The sequence below is a fragment of the Myxocyprinus asiaticus genome, chromosome 15 (genome assembly GCF_019703515.2).
Source record: "Myxocyprinus asiaticus isolate MX2 ecotype Aquarium Trade chromosome 15, UBuf_Myxa_2, whole genome shotgun sequence".
Classification (NCBI taxonomy): Eukaryota; Metazoa; Chordata; class Actinopteri; order Cypriniformes; family Catostomidae; genus Myxocyprinus; species Myxocyprinus asiaticus.
The window spans coordinates 36,412,277-36,439,411 of record NC_059358.1 but is presented as its reverse complement, the minus strand read 5'-3'; the positions used below and the strand labels follow the sequence as shown (position 1 = coordinate 36,439,411).

At 41.1% G+C, this 27,135-nt stretch overlaps 1 protein-coding gene across 1 annotated transcript; it reads left to right on the top strand.

Annotated features, from left to right (window-relative positions):
* The first annotated feature begins 11,133 nt into the window (after positions 1–11,133).
* LOC127452691 (uncharacterized) lies at positions 11,134–16,144 on the top strand. Its single transcript, XM_051718311.1, has 3 exons — positions 11,134–13,412; positions 13,696–13,765; positions 16,072–16,144. Exons 1-3 carry the CDS (start codon positions 12,641–12,643, stop codon positions 16,142–16,144), a joined length of 915 nt encoding a protein of 304 aa, XP_051574271.1. The 5' UTR covers positions 11,134–12,640.
* Positions 16,145–27,135: the final 10,991 nt, after the last annotated feature.

The window sequence follows — 27,135 nt, the reverse complement described above, 5'->3', positions numbered from 1 at the left end:
GTAATAAATATTCAACTTCCAAAGTTCGCTTCCAACATATTCAGTTCATTTGAAAATACAATCTAGATTTTTCGACAGGTAAAATTCAGCCTGTTATACCTCGCTTAACAAAATTAGGTTCTTCAAATTCAGTGGTTCAAAATCTGATGGAAATTCAACCTTCCACATCCGGGAACTGCAGGAAAAGCAGCAGAGTACCGATGCACAATCTCAACCTGGTGCTATTCGTTCTCACCAGTAGGTGGTGCAATGCGATCGGGTGTTGACTGCTGAAGACCAAAGGTACAGGTAGATAGTTTGTTTTTCAAAATTGTTCGTGGGTAGAAAATAGATAAATATTTGATTTGGACATGTGGGTGGGCATGAAACACACCTTTCCACTGATTGGCCAACCCGCGTTATCATCAGTTCCTCAATGCCGTGCAACAGAATAATTATCCACCGTTGCTCAACTTTTAATGCAACTACATATTATCTCTCTCTCATTAAGCAACCGAACTAAGGAATGCCTGTGACACAAACCGTACTAGTCAGGGAAGGGTCTATAGACACAAAGCCCTGTCAATAGAGAGGGCTTCGTGCCAACTTTCTTCTGTGTAGGCATGGGTTCTGCAACCTGTGCCAGAGAAATATTAGTTATCTGTTTTAGAAATAGCCTATTGATGTCCCTTGCACCTGCACTCAAAATGACTTTGCCTACTTCTTAGAAACACAGTCTGTTTTATTTAGCTGTCAGCTATCATAATCTCTATCAAAAGGTGTGACCCACTGGACCCCACGGAGCAGATGCATTTACATTGTAGTGAAGCGCAGACCAGTATGTGGAATGCATTGGCTTTTAAAAATGTTGATAAAAAGATTGCAGATACATTTTCCAGGTTCTTACATAACTCAGATGTTTGAAGCACTGATTGGTTGTAGGCATTATATATAATTTAGTAGGGTGACCAGTCCCTAAATTGGAAGATTTTTTTGTGTCTCATTTCATTTATTTGTCCATGACTGGGTTTCCCGAGGCACTATAAACATTAGTATCACTAAAGTAGCAGCCTACTTTATCTCTAAGGCGTATTTCCCAAAAAGCATTGCTATAGTAACATAACACTTTGTAAATCATTAGTGCAACTTAAATGTATCTTTCTCACATTTTTCACAGTTTATCAGAGAATATAGGAACATTTAATAACTTGCACTGATATATTTGGATCACTGGAAAGCCAGAAACAAGGCTTTGGGTGTGCCTAGGGAAAGTGCAAGAACTGAAGCACAATAAAGTGACATTTCTTGTAACTTACAAATGTAGCTATTTTGTAATGCTACATTTCTTTTCTATTTAGCCTTGCATTACATTATAATGAATTTTATTAGCCTAAACAAATTAATGGCACTTTTATCAATGGAGTTGTTAGGCCTGTTAATAAATCAAAATATTAGGCTTAATATTTAGTAATAAAATGTTATTCAATTATTTTAGAACGTTACCTAATTATCTTCCAAAATCCAGAAGACCAATGCACAGGTAAATGAAGGGAAAAAAGTACTACACCAGGTTTTACATTCACTGATTCAAAAACTTCATTTAGGAAAAGCAATAAATATGTGATGCATTTTATGAAATAGAAAAATTACAATACCATGTGCATTCGGTTTCCAGCAAAAGAAACAAACTTTTGGCAACATTAGAGACATTTATTAGGATTCACATTGTGTATGTGAACGCACACAATGTGAATACATGCATTTCTATTATTAATCTCTATAAAGTTGAGTATCAATCTGAAACCCCGTCTTACCACAGTCATCATTATTTCTTTATTTAAATGCAGTGATCGTCATTAACTTTTGGCATCTCAACAAGGTTACTTGTCATTTCCAAGCTTATCAGTATTTCCGCATTATTGTCATGTTGAGAAGACAAACTCCTGGACATATTGGCTAAGGTTTCAGCGCTGGACCGGACAGCTGCCGTAACAAAGCATTTAAGTTCTACTTTATAACAAGCAATCTAAGTGCTGGACTGGTTTGGTAAACAGGCGTTAATCTTTCGTAAAATAATGAGCAACATTAGTTAAGATGATCGTAAAAGCTTAAGTTGCAACGTTATCGGGAAACCCAGCCATTGACATTTTTCTGGTCTCTAATTTTATTTTATCTATTCATTCCAGGGCTAGCCCGTCTTACAGGCAAAACAGGCGGCTGCCTAGGGCCCCGACGTGCCTGTGAGGGCCCCGTGAAGGAGCGAGCACGTGCAGAGTAAATGAACAAGTTATAAGATTAAGAAACATTGAAGACTTTAATTTTGAAATTCTCAGCAGTCCTATGGTTTCTATCGCGCACACACGCTGGAGAGCATACAACACACATGGACCTGATCATTTAATATACATTAATACAATGTATATATGTTATACAAATCACAATGATGGTGAAAACTAAAAACAACATATTAAGTATAAAATGAGCTCTGAATAATCACTAAAAGACAAATAACTGAAAGTTACATCAAATAAAATAACAACAGTGTATTTAAAATTGGCAAAAAGTAAAGTTAAGCAGTACTCACTAATCTGCATAATTTGTTCATAATGCAAATCATTGCTGGGAAATGGAGCGTGGCTTCTTATAACAGTATTATTAGACAGATTGCACACCTTGCTGAATAATGTACATGCCTGACAGAAATGCAGGAAATAAGTTATAAAAAATATTGCTTTGTGGCTATTTGAGTCTTATTTTGTGTGAAGGATAGGAGAAACAGTGCTTGACAAATCATTATGGCTTTTCACAAGAATAATCTGCGGGGGAAGGAATTCAGACACTGTCAATATACAGACGCAAAAAAAAATAAAAAATCACATAGAGTGAACATATGAGAAATTCATCTGGAAAATAACCAAACCATCCTATTTGCAAAGATCTCTGGTCCCTAAGAGGAATGTGTTTATTCTTTACATTTGATTACAAATATATATTTCAAGGTGTTCTGTTTATAGGCCCTATTTAAAATACACTGGCGGTCAAAAGCTTGGAATAATGTACAGATTTTGCTCTTATGGAAAGAAATTGGTGCTTTTATTCACTAAAGTGGCATTCACTGATGTAAAAAACAGCACCATCATTATTTGAAAAAAGTCATTTTTGATAAAATCTAGACAGGCCCCATTTCCAGCAGCCATCACTCCAACACCTTATCCTTGAGTAATCATGCTAAATTGCTAATTTGGTACTAGAAAATCACTTGCTAATATATCAAACACTGCTGAAAGCTATTTGTTTCCTTAAATGAAGCTTAACATTGTCTTTGTGTTTGTTTTTGAGTTGCCACAGTATGTAATAGACTGGCATGTCTTAAGGTCAATATTAGGTCAAAAATGGCAAAAAAAAGAAACAGCTTTCTCTAGAAACTCATCGGTCAATCATTGTTTTGAGGAATGAAGGCTATACAATGCCTGAAATTGCCAAAAAACTGAAGATTTCATGCAAAGGTGTACATTACAATCTTCAAAGACAAAGGACAACTGGCTCTAACAAGGACAGAAAGAGATGTGGCCAGATGTACAACTAAACAAGAGGATAAGTACATCAGAGTCTCTAGTTTGAGAAATAGACGCCTCACATGTCCTCAGCTGACAGCTTCATTGAATTCTACCTGCTCAACACCAGTTTCATGTACAACAGTAAAGAGAAGACTCGGGGGTGCAGGCCTTATGGGAAGAACTGCAAAGAAAAAGCCACTTTTGAAACAGAAAATCAAAAAGAAAAGGTTAGAGTTGGCAAAGAAACACAGACATTGGACAACAGATAACTGGAAAAGAGTGTTATGGATCTTAACCCCATTGAGCTTTTGTGGGATCAGCTGGACTGTAAGGTGCATGAGAAGTGCCCGACAAGACAGCCACATCTATGGCAAGTGCTACAGGAAACGTGGGGTGAAATGTCACCTGAGGATCTGGACAAATTGGCAGCTAGAATGCCAAAGATCTGCAAAGCTGTCATTGCTGAACGTGGAGGATTTATTTGATGAGAACTCTTAAGTAGTTTAGTATTTTATTTTTATTTTTTATTTTTTTATTTAATAGTAATTTTTCACGTTATTAATGTCCTGACTACATTGTGATCAGTTGAATGCCACTTTGGTGAATAAAAGCACCAGTTTCTTTCCATAAGAGTAAAATCTGTACATTATTCCAAACTTTTTATTGTTAATAATACCTAATGCAAACATTGTTATAAAGTGTTACCCAGTAAAAATCATACTTGCAGTTTCCATGACCTCATATTAATTGAGACATTGGTTGATTTGTACTTTTAGAAAAAGTTGATCAAAATAAGGCGATAAAATGGTGACTTGTCACATCGTCTAAAATTCACATATTCCTTTATGCATGCATGTACATTTGAACCTAACATCTTCATGTTGGGACAAAAAAAAAAGCTATTGGAACACGTTATTTGGCGTCTATTGAGCTATACAGTATAGTGCTTCTTTTTTTAGTGCTTTCTGTTTAAAAATCTGCTCATCACGTTTGCAGTGGTTCTATGGATATTTTAAAGTTAGGACAATTTTCACACCGGGGGGCCCCACAAAATTTATTTCACCTAGGGCCCCACAAACCCATGGGCTGGCCCTGAGGGGCCTTACTTGGTTACAATTAGTTAACAATATAGTATATTGTTATATTAAGACTATTTTTCCTTTGTGCTATTTTGCAAATCTTATGATTGGCAATGGTGTTTGAGCCCCACCCTATTAGGTGCTTTTGCCCTATATAAGTGGGCGCTCAAACACCATTTCTTTAGAATTATGTTTAAATTCAATCTTTCAGGATTCAAGAGCTTGTTTATGAAAATTTGAAAGTTTGATAGGTAATTTGCAGCACTTAAAATTACAAGATAATAAGAATTTAAGGTCACCACATTTTTCAAAAATAAGATTAGGGATCCAAAACCAGGGTAAGTCACTATTAGAGATACATTTCTTTATCCAATTAATCTTAAATGTCTGGTTGATAGTCTAAAAAAACCAGTGCATTAAGACCACCCTCCTTATAGGTTTTTACCAGAGTTTTTCTTTGAACATGTTCTGCTTTATTTTTCCAAACAAAATGAAACGGCATAGAGTTTATCGATTTGATAATTTTTTTTATCAAGATATAACGAGAGAGCAGGTTATACTAAATGTGATATGCCCTCAGCTTTAGTCAATAAGACTCTTCCGTAAATTGTTAAATCTCTCTGCAGCCAGCAGTTAAGTATCTTTTTTGTTTTGTCTAGTTTTGGCTGAAAATTCTGGTTAAGATGTTCGGAACCTGATTAACATATGTCAATCCCAAGACACAACGTTTCACCTTAATTTATAAATTTTATAATCTGAATTTAAGAGAGTGATCGGGCGTCAATTATCTAGGTGTTTTAATTCTTTATTAGGTTTGGGTATGAGTGATATGAGACCCTGCTTCATTGATTCTGCCAATTTGCCATTCACAGCACATTCTTTAAGTGCTTCATAGAGAAGGTCTTTAATAGAGTCCCAGAAGACTTTAAAGGACTCAAAAGGTAAGCCATCTGGCCCTGGAGATTTATTGTTTGCCATTCTTTTCACTATATTATAAAGATCATCTTTAGTAAAAGGTTTCTCGCAGAGCTCTCTGTTGTAATCATTAATTTTGGGAATCACAGATTGAATCCTACTAAAGAAAGTTGATGAAGCATGAGGGTCAAACAAAGAGGAATAAAGTTTTTGATAAAACTCAAAAACATGAGAGGATATCAAATAAGGGTCATTAGTTTAATTATTATTAATGTAAATAGATGAAATTTTCTTATTGTTTGTATGTTTCTTTTCTAGGCCAAAAAAATAAGCTGAATTTTTCTCTCCAAACTCGAGCCATTTCGCTCTTGACCTGATAAACGCACCCCTTGCTTTTTCTAGATAAATGTCATCCAGTCTATTTTGCAAAATATAAAGAGACTCCTTGTTATCATCACTAAGAATTGTGTTCTTCAGGATCTCATTCATCTTTTTAATTAAATTTGAAAATTCCTTATTTTTTTCCAGCATTCTCTTTTTTTCCAAATTTAATAGAGAATTTTCTGCATTCATACTTAAATTGCTCCCATTTAGTGATGGCCGAGACACCAGCCAGGGATTTAATGTTCTCTGTGATGTTCTCAATTTCCTGACGATATGAATCAGATAAAAGAAAAGAGCAATTTAACTTCCAGTAGCTGGGGTTTAATTTGTTTCTTTGCCTTGTTCTAACATCAGACAAAATAATGTCAATGGCTGCATGGTCTGTTAAAGGTGAGGGTGAATTTTCTGCAGAAGTCAAATAAGGTATTAAACAGTCAGATATCAGCCACAGATCTATTTGTGATTTTGGAGAAAAATCTGATTTAAACCAGGTGTACATGGAACTACCAGGGTGTAAGTATCTATGAGGATCGAACAAGTTCAAACTCTGACAAAGTTTTCCTATAAGGGGATTAGCACCATCAGAAACCCTTCTTGGTGGATATCTATCAGCAACCGAATCAGGCGCCTCATTAAAATCACCGCCAAGTAAAACAAAGGCAGAAGGATATTTAATTTTTAGATTAATTGTTTTAGAAATTATATCATCAAATAGAGCTACATTTAACGAAGGTCTGTTGAACCCATATATGTTAACTATTATAAAAATACTACTATCTAGTATATGGGTCACTAAAATTATCCATCTCCCTATCCCTGAAGAAAAGTCTCAGTGACTTTTCCTTGAAATCCACTATTAAGTAACACAGCGACCCCTCCTGATGAACTGGACCCATGACAGAACAAAACAGTGTTCCCCCACTGGTTACGCCAGAGCTTTTCATCCTCAACACATGAATGCGTTTCTTGCAGAAAGTATTTGTCCCTTTTCTTGGATTTACAAAACAAAAATAAGGCTTTTCGTTTGTTAATATCACTTAGTCCACGAACATTCAATGAAAAACAATAAAAACTTAACGAGAACATGAGATTAGAACAATACAGGCTACAAAAAGTCTAATTCAAATACACAAACTTAAAACTTAACCCTTCTTAAAGGATATGCAAAACTTTGGGTTCAAACTTCCAACTCAAGCGTAATAAGGCAGATCGACATACCCTATCATGGACCCGTACAAGAAAAATAATACATCTGAAATGGTAGAAATGATAATAACTTATATTAAATATTTGTAAAAAAAAAAGAAAAGAAAAAAAAAAAACACATCAGCAGCAGCATGTTTAGTAAGGTTGTAATACCATACTAAATGTCATGAACGGAAATTCTTTTCCCATTAATAAATGCAACGGATCCATTAAATCCAGCATTCTTTCCTTCCTTCCTTGCCTTTTCCACCAGCGGCCAAAGTCTGTTTCTTGCCTCCTTGTCCTCTTGTGTCAGATCTTCCCGGATACAGATTCTCTTTTGTTTCAAAAAAATTCTCTTTTTGTTGTTGCCATCCTGTACCTGTCCCGCAGGTGTGATATTCTGATGTACCGATCCTGTGCAGGTGTTGTTACACATGGTCTGCCACTGCGAGGACGATCAGCTGTCCTTCCTGTCTCCCTGTAGCGCTGTCTTAGGCGTCTTACAGTACGGACATTGCAATTTATTGCCCTGGTCACATCTGCAGTCCTCATGCTTCCACGCAGTTCCTAAGGCACATTCACGCAGATGAGCAGGGACCCTGGGCATCTTTCTTCTTTATAGTCAGTAGAAAGGTCTCTTTAGTGTCCTACATTTTTATAACTGTGACCTTAATTGCCTACCGTCTGTAAACTGTTAGTGTCTTAAGGACCGTTCCACAGGTGCATGTTCATTAATTGTTTATGGTTCATTGAACAAGCATGGAAAACATTGTTTAAACCCTTTACAATAAAGATCTGTAAAGTTATTTGGATTTTTACAAAATTATCTTTAAAATACAGTGTCCTGAAAGGGACATTTCTTTTCTTGCTGAGTTTATATATATATATATATATATATATAATGTAATATTCTATCCAAGTGACGTAAAACACTCTATAAAAGAGCCGCTTGTGTGCATGCGTCTTTTTAAAGATGTCGTATCGCAGGTGTTCCTGCGAGCGACACATTGCTCCATCAGACAAACACGAGAGCTGCGTTCGCTGCCTGGGCCACACCCACGCCGAAGCAGCTCTCATGGGGGTCAGACTGCCCTCTCTGTAAGGACATGAGTCTCAAGACGCTCCGCTCTAGGGTCGCCCTCGTTCTGAGGGACGATTCCACTTCCCGTGCCCTCTGACTGCTTCCTCTGTGTTAAGTCTCGAGGGACCACATGAGGAAGCATGGTAGAGGTAGAGATGGAAGAACCCGAGGAAGATCTCACGCCGGCACAAGCCACACGAGCCCCTAAATATTCCCACGCAACGTCTTTGCCAGAGCAGTATGCAAATGATGACCTCTGGCCCTCTATGAATGAGCACGGTGTAGGAACAGTAAATGAGCTAGGAATTAAATTAAACTGTCCTTATTCTACATCATTATGTAAGGAAATTTATAATGGAATTAGTCATGTTCGACAACCATTATAAGAAAGATAAATGACAAAGAACTATATTATTTGTCTGAATAAAATTCTCCACCAATAAAATTGTAAAACAACGTCTCGTTGTATCCGCTCACAATTTCTATTGTAAGGAATTAGCTTTAATAAGGGAATTATGATTAATTCACTTATTGGAGTAATGTTATTCTCATGGCTTATTGAAAATAATATCACACATTTAGCTTTGAAGCTAAATCTTTTAAATATTTATCAAAATATACCACAGTCAAATTATCTTTGAATACAGACAAGCTTTATTGCTATTCTAAACATACACTATTCTAACACATACAGCATGAAACAGGTTGGTGAGTAAAGTGACAGAATGTGAAATAAATGATCAATACAGAGAAAATGAACTTTATGGAGTCTGTAGACAATGCCTTAAGAACCATTTATCATTCTTTGAGCCTTAATCGATTTGCAATCGGATAACCCAAAGTATTTAACTAATACACCAGCACTTTGAGCAAAAGTCTGGAGATGTACTTGTGTCTCGTTGCGTTTCCTTGCTTTGCTTTTCCTTGCATGGCTTGGTTCTTTGGCTCTTTGTAGAAAATTTGTTCCGTCGATGTCTTGGACTCTGTAATGATCGCTGATAGTTGTTGTCTCGATGGATGATGAGGTGGGCTTTGAAGCGAGGCCTTCCGCAAGGAAGACTCGCAACTCCCGTTGGGTGTGTGAACCGTAGAGCAGAGAGTGAGAGGCTTCCTCGGGACTTTGGGTCCCGAGTTTTCTTGGACTCTACATGGCATGGAGGCTGCGAATGAGGAGCTGCAGAGGAAGTGAAGAGCAAGAGAGCAGAAGAAGTGAGGAGATCGAGAGTGAAGTGGAGACTGAGAGAGTTCTTCCTTGGTAGGAAACTTTTGAGCTGAAATTGGCCGCACCCCAAAGGTGTCCTGAGCCAATCAGAAGTGGCTTTTCAGAGTCACATGGTCAACTGATCTGTCCTTTTCAAAGTTTATCTACAATCCTTTGTGTGGAGGATTCTTACAAACTTCCCGCTCATACTAGTGAATGTTTAATCATGAACTTTTATATCTTGGATACAACTAAATATATCAAACATTAATGAACATAAACATTCCTGAAATGCAGAAAGGATTTAAACAATAGTAAACATGAGGTGTTTTATCCTGAATAGTTACCATTCTTAGTAAAAATGACATGAATAACACAAGATTAAAGATTATAATTATCGATTTGTCAGTTATAAGTGATTACAAATCACTACACATATTTTAAAGGTACATCAGGCTATAATCATTAATTTGTCAGTTATAAAAGCAATCACAGGTCAAAGTAATTTTCAGAATTATCTAGCAAGGCTAGGTATTGTGTACATTTTGGGTCCAAATGCATTCTGTACATTTTAGAGCGTTAATTCAGTGAAGTACAGTGACTTTGTGTGTAATGTTCATGGATTAAGATGAGATGTCTTCATATTAGGATCGTGCAAACACGAGGGGCTTTAACAAGGAAACCTTTCAAAGAAAGCCTGCTTTAGCTCTGTGTGGAAGTTCAGAAGGTCATGCTTAGTCTGCTCCATGTCACCATCCCATGGGTTGAGAGGCCTCTGACTAATGGCCTCTTTTGTTCATTTTACTGGCCAGATGTGAGCTTCAGCTAGAATTCTTGGTGCCTAGTCGAGCAGAATCTTTTAATTTATGATGTTGAGGAATTCCAGGGTTAAAAGTTTGGATTTTCTAGATTTAAGTCATATTGCAGCAATTCTTTGCTCTTCTGCATCGAATATCCTACATCCCCCCCTTCGATTGCTGAAGTTTGAAGTGGAAGCAAACATCTGCAATTGCTGGAAAACAAGCAGAAGAAGACAAACACAAACAAACAAGTCAACACCTCCATCAAAGCTAAAGTACAGGTGCAGAATAATGAATTAGTAAGTGTTCTAGCATTCAGAGGATTCTTGGGATGTTTTGGTACTATTGGGACTCTTCTATGATTGTTCGTTTTTAGAGTCATATTTAATTATCCTTAGTGGTTCAGAAGCCAGTAAAGGGTAATTTGGATTTGATTGAGGTGAATCGTCGTGAATATGAGAGATCGTTCAATTCAGATAGGTGACTTACTCCCACCTTGTTTCTGTCGCGATTCAGAACCAAGGGTGAAGGAATACCCATTTAAAACCAGAAGGATTGAGTTTCGTTTGACACTCTTCACTCGGGAAGTACCAAAGGCTAAGTCATAAACATGAAGGATTGCGTTCTTTTGGAAATTGATCCACATGGTTCAATTGTGTAGTGTAACACGGTAAGCTCCTTCAGTTTAGTTGTGATGGTTTCTTTGCCCACAATATCATGGCATATCATGGATAAATGTCTTATTCGCATGAGGCTTTCTGTATGCTCTATGAATTCATGGTGGCTCGTGAACGAAAAGAATAAGGAGTCAATCCTGATATAATGCACTTGACTTTCTTGCTGGCTAATTGGATTAGCTTTAGCATTTTGCCTTCCTATCATAATGTGTGAGTAAGTTACATAACCAGTGTTGAGTGGTTAGTATGACATTGTATGAACTTAGTGTAGGGTAGCTAGGGTTTGAGTACCTTTAAGTAATGTTGGGTGTTTTATCTATGATGAAAACAGTTTGATATTTCCCTATAGTGTTTGGTGTGTTAAAGGTGTGTTGTAAGAACAGTTCGAACTATGTCAGACTGTTTCAAGCTCCCCCTTTTTCTGGTCTTGGAACTCTTTTCTGTCGATTTGGTTTCAGTGGACCCATTTGAAGATTGGCGCTTTGTGTTTTGGCTAATCTGGATCCTCTAGGTGACTGTGGGTGCTGATGAAGCCACAGTTCATAGAAGTCTTTCACAGAGTTCTTGATGTCTGTATATAACTCATCATGAGCTGCTGTATGACTGAGTTTCTGTCATATTGAATTAGGATATGGTTGAGGTTGAGGCTAATGGCTGAGTTTTCGGTCCATAAGCCAGTGCTGTGTCGGTCACTGTTGAACCTGGCACCTGTATTCTTGTCATTGGTCATGACAGGAGTAGTATGAAATGTATTTATGGTCGGCATTGGGTGGATTCTGCTTGAAGGATGCTGTGAGTAGCTTCAGCAGTTCTGATGAGTTTTCTGCAGGTGGCTTATCTGGTTCGTGTGCAGGCTTAGTTCTGTGTTCATGTGCAGGCTCAGTTCTGTGTCTGTCTCCACAGTGTTGCAATGGCTTTTGTCGTCGGTTGCCTTTAAGTGTCCATCTGGGTTCCCATGTCATCCTTTCTTTTGGATTGCTGAAGGGGTGTGGTTTGTTCCACAGTTTCTCCCAGTGGTTGGACATGCATATGGGTCTGGCACTAATGTGGGGGTCATGCTCTTGAATGCCATGTTGTTTACTCTGCTCTATGCTTAAGAACCTGGCTTTGCTGTGATGCCACATATCTTCTGATGCCAGCCCTTGGTTTTGAGAGGTAAGGCTTGAGACTGACAATGCCTTGTGGGCCTTTCTCGAGGCAGTTCTCGAGAGGATAAGCAATCTATCTACAGGAGTCTGCTGTTGCGTGTGTGTTTATTTCATTGTTTTACTTTGTTGAAGAGTGGTATTCATTGCTAGACTTGTGCTGTTTGTTTACTGTCTTGAACTCGCGTCGCTTATACGAAGGTTGGTGTGTGTGTGTGTGCTATATTGTTTTGACCTGTTCCAGGTTATTCACTGCTAGATTTAGTGTTGATTGTCCAATGTGTGTGTAAAACTATCGTGGTTTTTAGTGTTTATAAACAGTGCTTCACTTGTTTTAGGGTATTATTTATTGCTAAAGTGCAGCATAATTTATTTGCGGTGTACGGAAGTCGCACTTGTCACCTCGTGCGACCCTTAGTTTCTGTTGACCACGTGACTAGCTTTGTTGTGCTAAGTAGCATTAAGGCGTGTCCTGCTTTTTTCATTGAATGGCTCATTATCATCGCGTATATATTTGACTTGAATGCTGACGCGGAAGCGGCAGCGGAAGTGGTAGCCCTCGTGTAAAGCCCTCCTCATGTGAAGACCTACTTGTGTAAAGACCAGCGAGTCTACCTGTGCGAGTCCACCGAGCATGGACACCGACAAGGCACCACTCAACATAGCACTTAAGTATCTTGTTATTGTATCTCTTATTATTTTCCTTCTATATACTAACATGTCTACTTCACGAATAACACATGCCTTCAAGCATATCCCTGTTATCTGTTACAGACCGTTTACACGATATCGATGCAAGACCAAACGCAACCCACACAACCTACGGCCACTTTGCACTTCAGCACCTGCTCCGCTCTCTTTCTCAGTGGGACTCTGGAACTGCCAGTCAGCTGTGAACAAAGCTGACTTCATTCCAGCCTTTGCCACGCAGTCCACCCTCAGCATCCTGGCACTGACAGAAACATGGATACGTCCAGAGGATACAGCAACACCTGGTGCTCTCTCCAACAACTTCTCCTTCTCTCACACCCCTCGACACACCGGTAGGGGCGGGGCAACAGGTTTGCTCATTCATAACAACTGGACTTTTTCAACACACTCTTCACTATGTAACAATACTAGTTTTGAATTCCATGCTATTACTACAATGCAACCCATAAAAATACATGTTGTTGTCATCTATCGCCCTCCAGGTCAGCTGACAAACTTTCTTGAGGAGTTGGATGTCCTGCTGTCCTCCTTGCCGGAGGATGGTAGGCCACTTGTGGTTCTTGGTGATTTCAACATACACCAAGACAAGCCCCAGGCCACTGAATTGAATACTCTCCTGGCCTCATTTGACTTGGAAAAACTACACACCACAGCAACTCACAGATCGGGCAACCAGCTGGACCTCATCTTTACACGTAACTGTACCAACTCAAATATTCTTGTTATTCCTTTACATGTCTCTGATCACTACTTTGTTCAATTCAACATGACCCTCCCATCTACATTAAAACAGACTCCACCATTGGTTTCCTTTCGCCGTAACCTCCGTTCCCTCTCACCCTCTCGCCTTTCCACTGCTGTCTCTACATCTCTTCCTACACAAAATGTATTTACCACGCTTAATGTAAACACTGCCACAGACACACTAAGCTCTACTTTAACAACCTGTCTAGACAACATCTGTCCTATCTCTTCTAGGCCAGCACATGCTACACCACCCAGCCCCTGGTTGTCTGACGTCCTTCATGAACATCAGACCGACCTCAGGGCAGCTGAGAGGAGATGGCGGAAATCTAAAGATCCAGCAGATCTAGGTAAATATCAGTCTTTGCTTGCAACTTTTTCAGATAATGTTAAATCTGCAAAAACCTTCTATTACCAGAACAAGATCAACAGCACCACAGACACTCGCAGCTTGTTTAGAACATTCAACACACTTCTCTGCCCTCCCCCTCCACCGCCTGACACATCACTGACAGCAGATGTCTTCACCTTATTTTTTACTAATAAGGTTACAACCATCAGCAATACATTCTCAGCACCACACCTTGTCAAACACCTGTCTCCTGTATGCAACTCTTCTGTCTCTATGTTCTCTCCTCTGACTGACACTGAGGTCTCTAAACTCCTCCTCTCCAACCACCCCACCACCTGTTCCCTTGACCCCATTCCTTCTCACCTTCTCCAGGCCATCCCTCCATCCATCCTACCTGCACTCACACACATAATTAACACATCTCTACTTACAGGCACTTTTCCCACTACATTTAAGCAGGCTCAAGTAACCCCGCTGCTGAAGAAACCCGCACTTAATCCCACATAAATAGAACACTACAGACCAGTCTCTCTCATCCCATTCATGGCAAAAACACTTGAAAGGGCAGTTTTCAATCAAATCTCTGCCTATCTCTCACAGAACAAGCTGCTGGATGACAATCAGTCAGGCTTTAAAAGTGGATACTCCACCGAGACTGCCCTGCTGTCTGTCACCGAGTCACTGAGACGGGCGAAAGCTGAATCAAGATCATCAGTCCTGGTTCTGCTGGACCTTTCTGCAGCCTTTGACACAGTCAACCATCAGATCTTACTCTCTACCCTCTCCTCGCTGGGCATCACAGGAACTGTGCTTGACTGGTTTAATTCCTATCTCTCAGGTAGGACCTTCAACGTAGCCTGGAGAGGTGAGGTATCCAAGCCACATCAGCTACTTACTGGGGTACCTCAGGGATCAGTGCTTGGGCCACTTCTCTTCTCTATATACACAACATCACTGGGACCCATCATTCAGGCACATGGTTTCTCTTACCACTGCTACACTGATGACACGCAACTCTACTTGTCTTTCCAGCCCAATGACACCACAGTGACTGCTCGAATTTCTGCCTACCTGGTGGACATCTCGGCCTGGATGAAGAAGCACCACCTGCAACTCAACCCAGCCAAGACTGAACTCCTTGTCTTTCCAGCCAACCCTGCTGGTGAACACAACATCACCGCGCAGCTGGGTGCAACTACAGTAACGCCTTCCAAATCGGTCAGAAATCTAGGGGTAACCATCGACAACAGACTAAATTTCACAGACCATATCTCAAAGAATGCAAGATCATGTAGATTTACACTCTACAATATCAGGAAGATAAGACCCTTCCTCTCTGAACATGCTACACAACTGCTTGTCCAGTCACTTGTCATAACTAGACTGGACTACTGTAACGCTCTCATTGCAGGCCTCCCTGCATGTGCAACTAGACCCCTCCAAATGATCCAGAATGCAGCAGCACATCTGGTCTTTAATGAACCAAAGAGAGCACATGTTACACCACTCCTTGTCTCTCTCCACTGGCTACTGGTTGATGCACCTATCAAATTCAAGGCTCTGATGCTGGCATATAGAACAGTCACTGGGTCTGCTCCAGCATACCTAAAATCATTTATGCAGAGCTACGTGCCCACTAGAAGCCTGCGGTCGGCTAAGGAACGTCGCCTTGTTGTACCAACACAAAGAGGCACCAAAACACTTTCCCAGACTTTCAGCTTCATCATACCACGTTGGTGGAACGACCTTCCCAACTCCATCCGTGAAGCTGACTCACTCTCTGTCTTCAAAAAATGACTAAAAACACATCTTTTCCATGAGCACTTAACCAGTCATTAAAAAAAAAAAAATTCTGTTGCACTTTATTCTGTTTTGAATACTATTATGATGCTAGTGATACTTTGTAATACAGCACTTTTCATACCACTGTCTCCTAAGATGATTTGCTTATGTTTTCCTCTCTTGTAAGTCGCTTTGGATAAAAGCATCTGCCAAATGAATAAATGTAAATGTAAAATGTAAATTCTTTGTTTAACATAAGCCTTGTGTGCTAAGTCACGCAGTTGAGTTGTCATCGTGCGAGGACAGGCTGTGACTCCTAGATGATAGCTCACTGTGGGATGCAGGTATCGGAGGAAAATGGTTTTGAAGTTGAATTCTTCTTCCATCTCAGGTTCTTTCCAAGATTGGAAGTAGTCTTGCCATAGTCTACGATAGTAGGCTTGTATGGTTTCTTTCTGTCCCTGTTTGGTGTTCAGGGCGGTAAACAGTTCTTGCTCAGACTCTGGGTCAGAAAATTCTTTAATCAGGGCCTCTCTCAGACATTGGTAAACTTTGTGTGGTTTGACTATCTGTCAAGAAAACTTTGTACCTCATGACTGGATGTTATCCATAGTATGGATAAAGTGTCTCTGTTAGTCATCTGAGGCCTCATATTCAGGTGGAAGTCTATATCACACAGGTAAGCATGGATCATGTGACCCTCAGCATGATTTGATTTTGAACTTGTCAATGTTCCTTGCCAGCTTGTCGAGGTCTTTAAAATCCATTCCAAGTTCTGCTTCAGGGTTCGTTGGGATGTTTACCGTTTCACTGCGGTTGGAGAGGGGTTCTTGGAAGAGGGCCACTGAGGTTTTGTGCTGCGGGCCCTCGTGCCTATCATCATGTGGAAGCTTTTGGTTGTAGAATGCTGCTTTGTTGACCAGGGGTGCTGCTATGGGATGCCTGTCCATCTTAAACTGTCGCCTTAACTCGTAAGAGTGTTTCAGTTCATCTCTGGCCATGTCAAGCTCATCTTTGGTGAGGTCAAGTTGTTGGGTCAGGGTTTCAATTTCAGTTCTGGACATTTCCAGATGGCCTTCCAAGGCCTTGTTTCGATAGTTCGTCTTTTTCAAATCAAATATGGCCTTTCCCAGTTGCGCTTTGGTTTGCTGGAGTTTCTTTTCCAGGTCCTCTTGGGTGGCTTTAGCCTGCTGCTCTCTGTGCTTGGCAGCTGTCAGGGCTTCCTGGGGCCATTTGATTTCTCTTGTTGATGCTTGTTCCAGTTGTTTGGACACCTTGCGTTGATCTTGGGATTCAGATTCTAGCTGGTCTATGCAGCACATGGCATGCGTTAGCACCTTTTGGGTCTTTGTGGACTGCAGCTTTAGGTCCTTTACTTCCTGTGTCAGATGGGTGGCGTTCTTGTCGCTCGGTTTCATCTGGCCTATGAGGTTGTGGACCAGGTAGTTGGTGAATTTTTCCAGCATGTCACTCAGTATCGCCTTCAAGTCTTTCCAGTGGGCCATGGGGTCGGTCTTCAGCCACATGTTGGCACATTGTAGTGGAAGACTAGGGAGAAAGAACTGACTCAGATCTGCACAAGGTTAAGGGCCTAGGTGTAGTGTTACAGCTAGACGTTGGCTTCAATGTGTGGGGACACAAATGAAGGGTAGTAACAGCTAAGTGTTGTTTTCAGTGAATGTGAGCAACTAGTGAAGTAATTAAATGTTTTTTTTCTTTTTTTCAATCTGGCAGGATTGACACCATACACCTGTTTATGCGGTACAGTTGAACTGCTTACCACAGATGCCTCAAAGGCACACTCGGGTGGCGGTGGCGGTGATGGTTACCTGGTGCTTCTCTCTGCAGTTTATTTTCAGACGTGGCTGCATTTGGATGCCGGAATTTAGATTGCATTGATAAACACAAAGAAAGTAGTTGCATGAGGTTAAAACTAGGGAGAACACAAAATTTGGTTAATGATTTGACATTTCAAGATGACTCTTATTGATGACAAATATTTTAACCAGAATTATCTGTGGTTCCATAGGCTTTGTTTCTAGACTGTAAACAGTAGGGAGAGAAAAGTTAAATGAAAGACAGAGAATTAAAAATGAAATGGAAAATAAACAAAGACTAAATGAACAAAATCTACCAATAAATATTCTGTTGTTATGCTTAATAGCAATAACAGGGATTCTGATTGAGGTTCGGTACTCAGTTGATCATGATTGTGTAACAGAAAGTTTTTATTGGAGGGATTTTATCAATATAATATTCCACAATGGAGAAGTCTTATTCTGTGTGGCCAGGAGATTGAGTCAATGATGTCCAGTGGGGGCAGTGATATACAAGTTACTCCGCATCATTGCGCGGGCGGTCGAGGAGCTCAGCCTTGAGTGGTTGTCTCCTGTCGAGCCGGAAAATTCTCATCTGAATGAATGATTCCTGCACACCACATTAGAGTGCAGCCCATTCTGCGCTCCGAGGTAGTAAAAAAGTACTGTGCACAGAGAGGATGTCACAACCATTATTTTCTCATCAAAATGCATAAAGATGGTGGCCTCCGGCTTATCTGTATCTGTGACATTTGAATTGAGCCCTCTTTGTGTTCTGTTCATAATGATCACATACAAACAATTCTCTCTTATGTTTGCAAGCTCATAAACCATACCTTAGTGTACTTATTAACATTGGCTCAGGCCATTCTGTGCACAACTGCTTCCCAATGGTGAGCGGCGTGCTATCACAGTTAGTATCAAATATAAACGCCCGCTATCCCATTATGTGAACACATGGCGGGCACTCACAGGCATGACAGTTTGAGTGGTAAAAATTATCGAAACTGGGTATTCGATCCAATTTGCACGCAGACCGCCTCACTTCAACAGCGTTTTGTCCTCGACGGTTCCGTCATGGGACGTGCCTGTATTACGTGCAGAAATTCACAATCTCACAAAAGATGCAATAGAGATTGTTCTGAGCTGCAACAACCGCAAAGGCATTTACAGCTGCTACCTTTTCTTTCCAAAGTAAGGCGACGGGCTTCAGACGATTTTAGATCTGAGACACTTGAACAGTGCGCTTGCAAAATGTCCATTCAGTATGTTAACTCAGAAACAGATCTTATCGCACATCTGCCCACAGGATTGGTTTGCGTCAATAGATCTAAAGGACGCGTACTTTCATATCCAAATTGTACCGCATCACAGACTGTTCTTTAGATTAGCTTTCGAAGGGATGACATATAAATTCAAAGTCCTTCGCTTCGGATTGTCTTTGGCCCTGCGTACATTCACAAAATGTGTCGATGCGGCGCTCGCCCCTTTGAAGATAAATGCCGTGAGCATTCTGAATTACCTCGACAATTGGCTATTACTGGCCCAATCAGAGGCTCTGCTATGTGAGCACAGGGACTTGATACTTCACCATTTGGACAGCCTGGGTCTCAATGTCAACTGGTGAAAAGCACACTTTCTTCCAGCCAACAAATCTCCTTTTCAGGGGTTCGACTCGACACCATGAGCATGCGTGCATACCTCACAAGGACCACGTTCAGCTCCACACCTTTGTCAGCAGGGAGTGATGCTGGGTCAAGTTTTCAGATGAAAAGGGGTGACCACGGATGCATCCAACACTTGTTGGGGTGTGCTGTGCGATGGATGCCCGGTTTTTGTCACTTGGACAGGTGCGAAACGGGCGTGGCACATCACCTGCTTGGAAATGTTAGCCGTCTTCTTAGCATTGAAAGCTTACCATTCCAACATATTGAATCATCACGGTCTGATCTGGTCAGACAATATGTCAGTAGTAGCGTACATAAATCGCCAGGGCGGCACTCGATCCCTGCCAATGCTGAGCCTGGCGCAACGCCTCGCGTGGTGCCCACGCCATCTCCTCTCCCTGCGAGCGACATATGTTCGGGGCCGTCTGAACTGCAGAGTGGACATGCTGTCGCGCCAGGGACCGATGGCAGGGGAATGGAGACTTCATTCTCGGATGGTTCTGAGGATTGGGAAATGTTTGGCAAATCAAAAGTCGACCTATTTGCCTCCGCAGAGAAAGCCCACTGCCCTCTATGGTACTCCATGTCCCAAGCCCTGCTGGGAGTGGACGCATTGTCCCACAAGTGACCAACGAAATGCAAATATGCGTTTTCCCCGGTACGTCTCCTCCACTCTGTCATCAGCAAAGTCAGAGAGGACAAGGAAATGGTTCTGTTGGTTGCGCCAAAATGGCCCAACCAGCCATGGTTTCCAGAAATGGAGATATAAGGCGGCCCTCCATGAGAAATACCGCTGAGGAGGGATCTGCTCTCTCAAGCGCAGGGCACGATTTGGCATCCCCAGCCGGAGCTGTGGAAACTACACGTATGGCCCCTGAACGGAATCCAGCGAATGAGCTTGAATTGACCCAGTCTGTAATGAACACCATTTTGCAGGCTAGAGCGCCATCTGCAAGACACCTCTATGCACTAAAATGGCGTGTGTTTGCGGATTGGTAATCTTTAGGGAGCAAAGACCCAGTGAATTCCTCCATACTGGAGATCCATACATTCCTTCAAGAGCGGTTGGATGCAGGTCTTACTCCATCAACGCTTAAGTTCTATTTAGCAACCACCTCAGCATTTCATGCCCCAGAGGCTGGCTCCTCTATAGGCAGACATGAGTGAGGTGCTTGAACCCCCCTCACCCTGCTACGGTTCCAAGAATGATAGAAAGGAGTGGCTGAAGTTTATTGATCATGTCAATGTGGGTTTAAGAAAAAGGTTTAAAAAACATAGTGAGAAGAGCAACTAAAAACAATGGTGTTGTATATGTTAGTGGATACTGTGTCATTTGTCTCGTATTAGCCAGGATGCCCATTATCCCATGTTGAAGCAGCGAACAGTTGAGGGTGATTCCCCTCCCTCGGTCTACCAGCGAAATGATCAGGGGTGTGACTCCCCACCTGGCATACATCCCGTATTTCCCATGTGAACCCCTGGCTGACTGTCCATTACAGCTGGATAAAGATTTATTAATGCTTCACATTTGCAGTTTGTGTTGTCTGGACTATTTTTACTGTTCTCATATAATTATTGTATCACCAAATCATGAATGCCTAATAATATAAGTATTGGGGAGCAACAGTGTGCCGACATAGTTCAGTTTTCTATTGTTATTTCAGTTGGAACAAATGTAGTCATTTGATTGCATGCACCACATAAATAATCTGTCCAGAGACAGAAATATACTGGATCACTGCTACACAACATTAAAGGTTGCATATCGCTCTGTCCCTAGAGCAGCTTTGGGACTCTCTGATCACTGTCTGGTTCATCTTTTTCTGACCTACAGGCAGAAACTGAAATCAGTTAAACCTGTAGTAAAGACTGTAGCAAGATGGACCAATTAAGCAGGGCTGAAACTACAAGACTGCTTTGACTGCACTGATTGTGTTTTTTATGCTGCAGACACCAATCTGGAAGAACTCACAGATACTGTAACATCATATATCAGTTTCTGTGAGGATATGTGCATTCCTACTAGGACTGATTTAATGTTCAACAATGACAAACCATGGTTTACAACAAAACTCAGGCAGCTTCGTCAGGCCAAAGAGAATGCTTACAGAAGTGGGGATAAAATCTTGTACAATCAGGCCAGAAACACACTGATAAAAGAGATTAGAGTGGCTAAAAGAAGCTAACAAGTTTTCAGCTAATGACCCTGCATCACTGTAGGGAATCAACAACTGGCTGACGACCTGAATGTGATTTACTGTAGATTTGAAAAGCCCAGTCTCACACCCCACATCCACTCTGACCTTCCTTCACACAAACATCAACACCTCCTGCAACCACCCTCCTCCTCCCTCCTGCTACTCAACCTGCACTTAAGATCTGTGAAGAGGATGTATGCTGGTTCTTCCGGAAACAAAAGACAAGGAAAGCACAGGGCCCAGACAGTGTTTCACCCACTTGTCTAATATCCTGTGCTGACCAGCTGTCCCCCATCTTCACACAGATCTTCAATAGATCACTGGAGCAGTGTGAAGTTCCCTGCTGCTTCAAACCATCCACCATCATCCCTGTCCCAAAGGAACCAAAATCACACAACTTAATTACTACTGACCTGTCGCTCTGACGTCTGTGGTCATGAAGAGACTGGTGTTGGCCCACCTGAAGGGCATCACTGGGCCCTTTCTGGATCCCCTTCAATTTGCTTATCGAGCAAACAGGTCTGTGGATGATGCAGTCAACATGGGATTGCATCATATCCTGCAACATCTTGACAGACCAGGGACATATGCAAGGATCCTTTTTATGGACTTCAGTTCGGCTTTCTACACCATCATCCCAGCTATTCTCCAGACTAAATTAAACCAACTCTCTATTCCCAACTCTATCTATCAGTGGATCACCAGCTTTCTGACGGACAGGCAGCAGCTAGTGAGACTGCGGAAATTCACTTCCAGCACATGTACAATCAGCACTGGTGCCCCCCAGGGATGTGTGCTCTTCTCCCTGTACTCCAATGACTGCACTGCCAAGGACCCCTCTGTCAAGCTCATGAAGGTTGCAGACGACACTACTGTCATTAGCCTCATTCAGGATGATAATGAGTCTGCATACAAATGGGAGTTTGAACAGCTGGCTGTCTGGTGCAGTCAAAACAACCTGGAGCTGAACACGCTCAAAACAGTGGAGATGATCACCCCAACACTGACCCTGCTCACCATTCTGAACAGCACTGTGGCAGCAGTGGAATCATTCAGGTTCCTGGGCTCTACCATCTCACAGGACCTGAAATGGGAAACCCACATTGACTTTGAAAAAGGCCCAGCAGAGGCTGTACTTCCTTCGTCAGTTGAGGAAGTTCAACCTGCCACAGGCGCTGCTGATACAGTTCTACTTAGCAGTCATTGAGTCTGTCTTCTGCACTTCAGTAACTATCTGGTTTGGTTCAACTATGGAATCGGACATCAGAAGACTACAAAGACAGTTCGGAGTGCTGAGAGGATTATTGGTTGCCCCCTGTCCTCCCTTCAAGAAATGTATACTTCCAGAGTGAGGACAAAGGCTGGAAATATAACTCTAATCACCAGAACCAGCTTTTTCCCTCAGGCTATCCATCTCATGAACAGTTAAAACTGCCCCATTGAGCAATAATTATGTGCAATACACAGCTTAGTCTATTTAAACATTTTAGGCACGTGTGTAAAATGTTGCATAGTGAGGATGTCTTCAAAAATAATGCCATAAATAGTTTTCATTTATCAATTAACATCATACAAAGTCCAGTAAACACAAAAAAAGCTAAATCAATATTTGGTGTGACCACCTTTGCCTTCAAAACAGTACCAATTCTCCTAGGTACACCTGGAAACAGTTTTTCTTGGTTGTTGGCAGATAGGATATTCCAGGCTTCTTAGAGAACTCACCACAGTTCTTCTCTCTATTTAGGCTGTCTCAATTGCGTCTGTCTCTTCATGTTATCCCAGACTGACTCGATGTTCAGTGGGGGGCTCAGTTGCATGGCATCTGTTGCAGGGCTCCCTGTTCTTCTATTCTTTTCATCTTTTCTATTTGCAAATGGAATGATTGGGAATCTAAATTCATATTTCCTATTGACACACTAAAGCTGAAGATATAAATAACCATCTTAAGAGAAATGTTTTTGTGAAACATTGTATATGTCTAAGATTTTTCACAGTACTGTATATATATATACACACACACACACACACACACACACAGTCAGAAGTTTACATACACCTTAGCCAAATACATTTAAACTCATTTTTTCACAATTCCTGACATTTAATTATAGAAAACATTCCCTGTTTTAGGTCAGTTACGATCACTACTTTATTTAAGAATGTGAAATGTCAGAATAATAGTAGAGAGAATGATTTATTCCATATTTTATTTCTTTCATCACATTCCCAGTGGGTCAGAAGTTTACATACACTTTGTTAGTATTTGCTAGCATTGCCTTTAAATTGTTTAACTTGGGTCAAACATTTTGGGTAGCCTTTCACAAGCTTCTCACGATAAGTTGCTGGAATTTTGGCCCATTCCTCCTGACAGAACTGGTGTAACTGTGTCAGGTTTGTAGGCCTCCTTGCTCGCACATGCTTTTTCAGTTCTGCCCACAAATTTTCTATCGGATTGAGGTCAGGGCTTTGTAATGGCCACTCCAATACTCAAGGTATTTTTTTGTACTTTGTTGTCCTTAAGCCATTTTGCCACCACTTTGGAGATATGCTTGGGGTCATTTTCCATTTGGAAGACCCATTTATGACCGAGCTTTAACTTCCTGGCTGATGTCTTGTGATTTTGCTTCAATATATCCACATAATTTTTCTTTCTCATGATGCCATCTGTTTTGTGAAGTGCACCAGTCCCTCCTGCAGCAAACCACCCCACAACATGATGCTGCCACCCCCGTGCTTCACGGTTGGGATGGTGTTCTCCGGCTTGCAAGCCTCACCCTTTTTTCTCCAAGCATAATTATGGTCATTATGGCCAAACAGTTAAATTTTTGTTTCATTAGACCAGAGAACATTTCTCCAAAAAGTAAGATCTTTGTCCCCATGTGCACTTGCAAACTGTAGTCTGGCTTTTTTATGGTGATTTTGGAGCAGTGGTTTCTTCCTTGCTGAGCAGCCTTTCAGGTTATGTCGATATAGGACTCGTTTTACTGTGGATATAGATACTTGACTACCTGTTTCCTCCATCTTCACAAGGTCCTTTGCTGTTGTTCTGGGATTGATTTGCACTTTTTGCACCAAACTGCATTCATCTCTAGGAGACAGAATATGTCTCCTTCCTGAGCTGTATGATGGCTGCGTGGTCTAATGGTGTTTATACTTGCATACTATAAAGATGAACCAGACTTGTGGTGGTCCACAATTTTTTTCTGGGGTCTTGGCTTATTTCTTTTGATTTTCCCATGATGTCAAGCAAAGAGGCAATGAGTTTGAAGGTAGGCCTTAAAATACATCCACAGGTACACCTCCAATTCAGTACACCTCCTATCAGAAGCTAATTGTCCAAAGCCTTGACACCATTTTCTGGAATTTTCCAAGCTACTTAAAGGCAAAGTTAACTTCAGCCTAAGTGTATGTAAACTTCTGACTTCGACTGTATATAGTGTCTTATTGTGTATTTCTATATATACTTATTTGCTTTTTATTTTTATTCTATTTTTTATGTCTGTATGTCTTGTTGTTGTATTGTCTGTGCACTGGAAGCTTCTGTCACAAAGAAAAATTCCTTGTATGTGTAAGCATATTTGGCAATAAAGCTCATTCTGATTCTGATCAATTGAGACATATAGCCATCACTGATTGCCTGGACTGAGTGCTTTCAGGGGATCTTGTAAATCACTTGCATGTTTTCTTTATTTTATTCTTGGGGGAAAAACTGTTCTATGAGTGTTTGCGGGGCTGTTTGTGCTTCAAAGATGTTAGCTAGTCATAACACAGTGGGCGTGTAGATTTAAGTCTTTAAGGAGACCGCACAGAAAACCGTTTCAGACAGAGGGCCAGAAACAGGGTTGAAAAAGGTCAATTAATACTACATTGACTGATTTTTGTGCAAAAACATTTACTAACATTATAAGTGGACCTCTAGGAAGATGAAGTAAAAAGAAAATGCATGACATGACCCCTTAAGAGTTTCTATCACTCAAAGGAAAATTGCAGTTTAGAGGTTTGAGAAGTTTGTGACTTTGCCCATTTGTTGAAAACAGGGTCTGCCGAAAATTGTAGTGTGAAATGCTCTTAAAGGAATAGTTCACCCATACAGTTGATTGTCAAGCTTTTTTAAAGTGTCCTTTCTCCTTTTCAGGTTCAAATCTTTGGTAGCTTCAGTACAGGACTTTATCTTCCTACCAGGTATTGTACCTGTTTGTCCACATGGACCTGAAATTATAAATGTAAATTTTTTGTTGTTAATGTGGTTGTTTATTTGTGTATTGTTGTAGCGGTATCGACCTAGTGGTGTTTAGAAAATGGGAACAGCCACCTTTGCAGCAGCTGGACTATGCTCTCAGGCAGAAGAACATGGCTAAGCCCTTCTCCATAAAACTACTTGACAAAGCTATGGTTAGTCATTATCATCATTGGGTTATTTTGTAAACACTTCTAGGCCATAGTCTCTGCCTTATTATAGAAGCTTCCTGCTGCTTTTTGATGCTGAATAAGTAATAAGATGAAGTAGTGCACATTACACACAATTTACTCCTTAGTTCTTCAGAGCTCTTTCAAAACACAGTCATAAGGGAAAATGGTGTGCAGCATTGGGATTAATGGACATTCAAATTCTGTTGAATAATTTTCATAATTGCACAGAATTTTTTTTTTTTTTTGGGGGGGGGGATTTTTCCCCTTTTTCTCCCAATTTGGAATGCCCAATTCCCAATGCGCCTCAGTCCGGGTGGCGGAGGACGAATCCCAGTTGCCTCCGCGTCTGAGACAGTCAACCCGCGCATCTTATCACGTGGCTTGTTGAGCGCGTTGCCACGGAGACATAGCGCGTGTGGAACAAACCACATTATAGCGACCACGAGGAGGTTACCCCATGTGACTCTACCCTCCCTAGCAACCGGGCCAATTCGGTTGCTTAGGAGACCTGGCTGGAGTCACTCAGCACGCCCTGGGATTCGAACTAGCGAACTAGCGAACTCCAGGGGTGGTAGCCAGCGTATTTTACCACTGAGCTACCCAGGCCCCCCTCATAATTGCAAAGAATTGAATGTCTGCAGGAAAGAACAGTAGACTGAATAAATTGAACTGTTCATTGTGATTTGAGAAAATAACAATGGTAATAATACTCTGCTTACAGATTAATTAATATAGTAATCAGGTCCTTTTTTGTACAGGTACCAATAATTAAACTGACTGACACAGATACAGATGTGAAAGTAGACATCAGCTTTAATGTTGAAACTGGTGTCAAAGCAGCTCGGTTTATAAAGGATCATCTTAAGGTGAAATTGTTTCTTTAATTCATTTGAACAGCTCGTTGAGCCTTATTGAGGTCTTGATGTGGTGAAGTAGAACTGGGAACCTGTAGTTAATATTCTGTAGTATCTAGTCTTCTAGAAAGATCTTATACAATTGAATATAACCATATCACATACACTGATACTTATCATATTGTAACATGGCAGGTGAGGATGGAGGATCTAAGTGCAGCTTTTAATTGAAACAAAAGATGAACAAAGTAACTCAGAATAAAAATGAAAACAAAACACAGGGAACACAGACGCTCCAAAAAAAAAAAAACAAACAAAAAAAAACAAATTGTCCATGGGGTGTGGGGGAAAACAGATAGTTCAGGGGGACACAAGGGGTAAACAGGCAGTTCAAGGGGGCACAAGGGGTAAGGGTAGCAGAGGAACAAGGCAAAGTTAGGGAGGCTTGGAACCAAAGCGGAGCTGGAGGGATGGAGAGCCAGGACGACGCTGCAGGCTCGGAGGACCAAGCTGGAACCAGAGGTTCAGAGGGCTGAGGTAGAGCTGGGGGCTCGGAAGACCAAGGCAGAGCCGGTGGGAATGAGGACCAAGGAG

Coding starts and splice junctions, on each gene's coding strand:
- LOC127452691 (XM_051718311.1), top strand. CDS start 12,641: ATGGACACCGACAAGGCACCACTCAACATAGCACTTAAGTATCTTGTT. Junction 13,413..13,695: donor GCTGGACCTCATCTTTACAC/GTAACTGTACCA, acceptor TATCTCTTCTAG/GCCAGCACATGCTACACCAC. Junction 13,766..16,071: donor AACATCAGACCGACCTCAGG/GCAGCTGAGAGG, acceptor TTTGGTGTTCAG/GGCGGTAAACAGTTCTTGCT.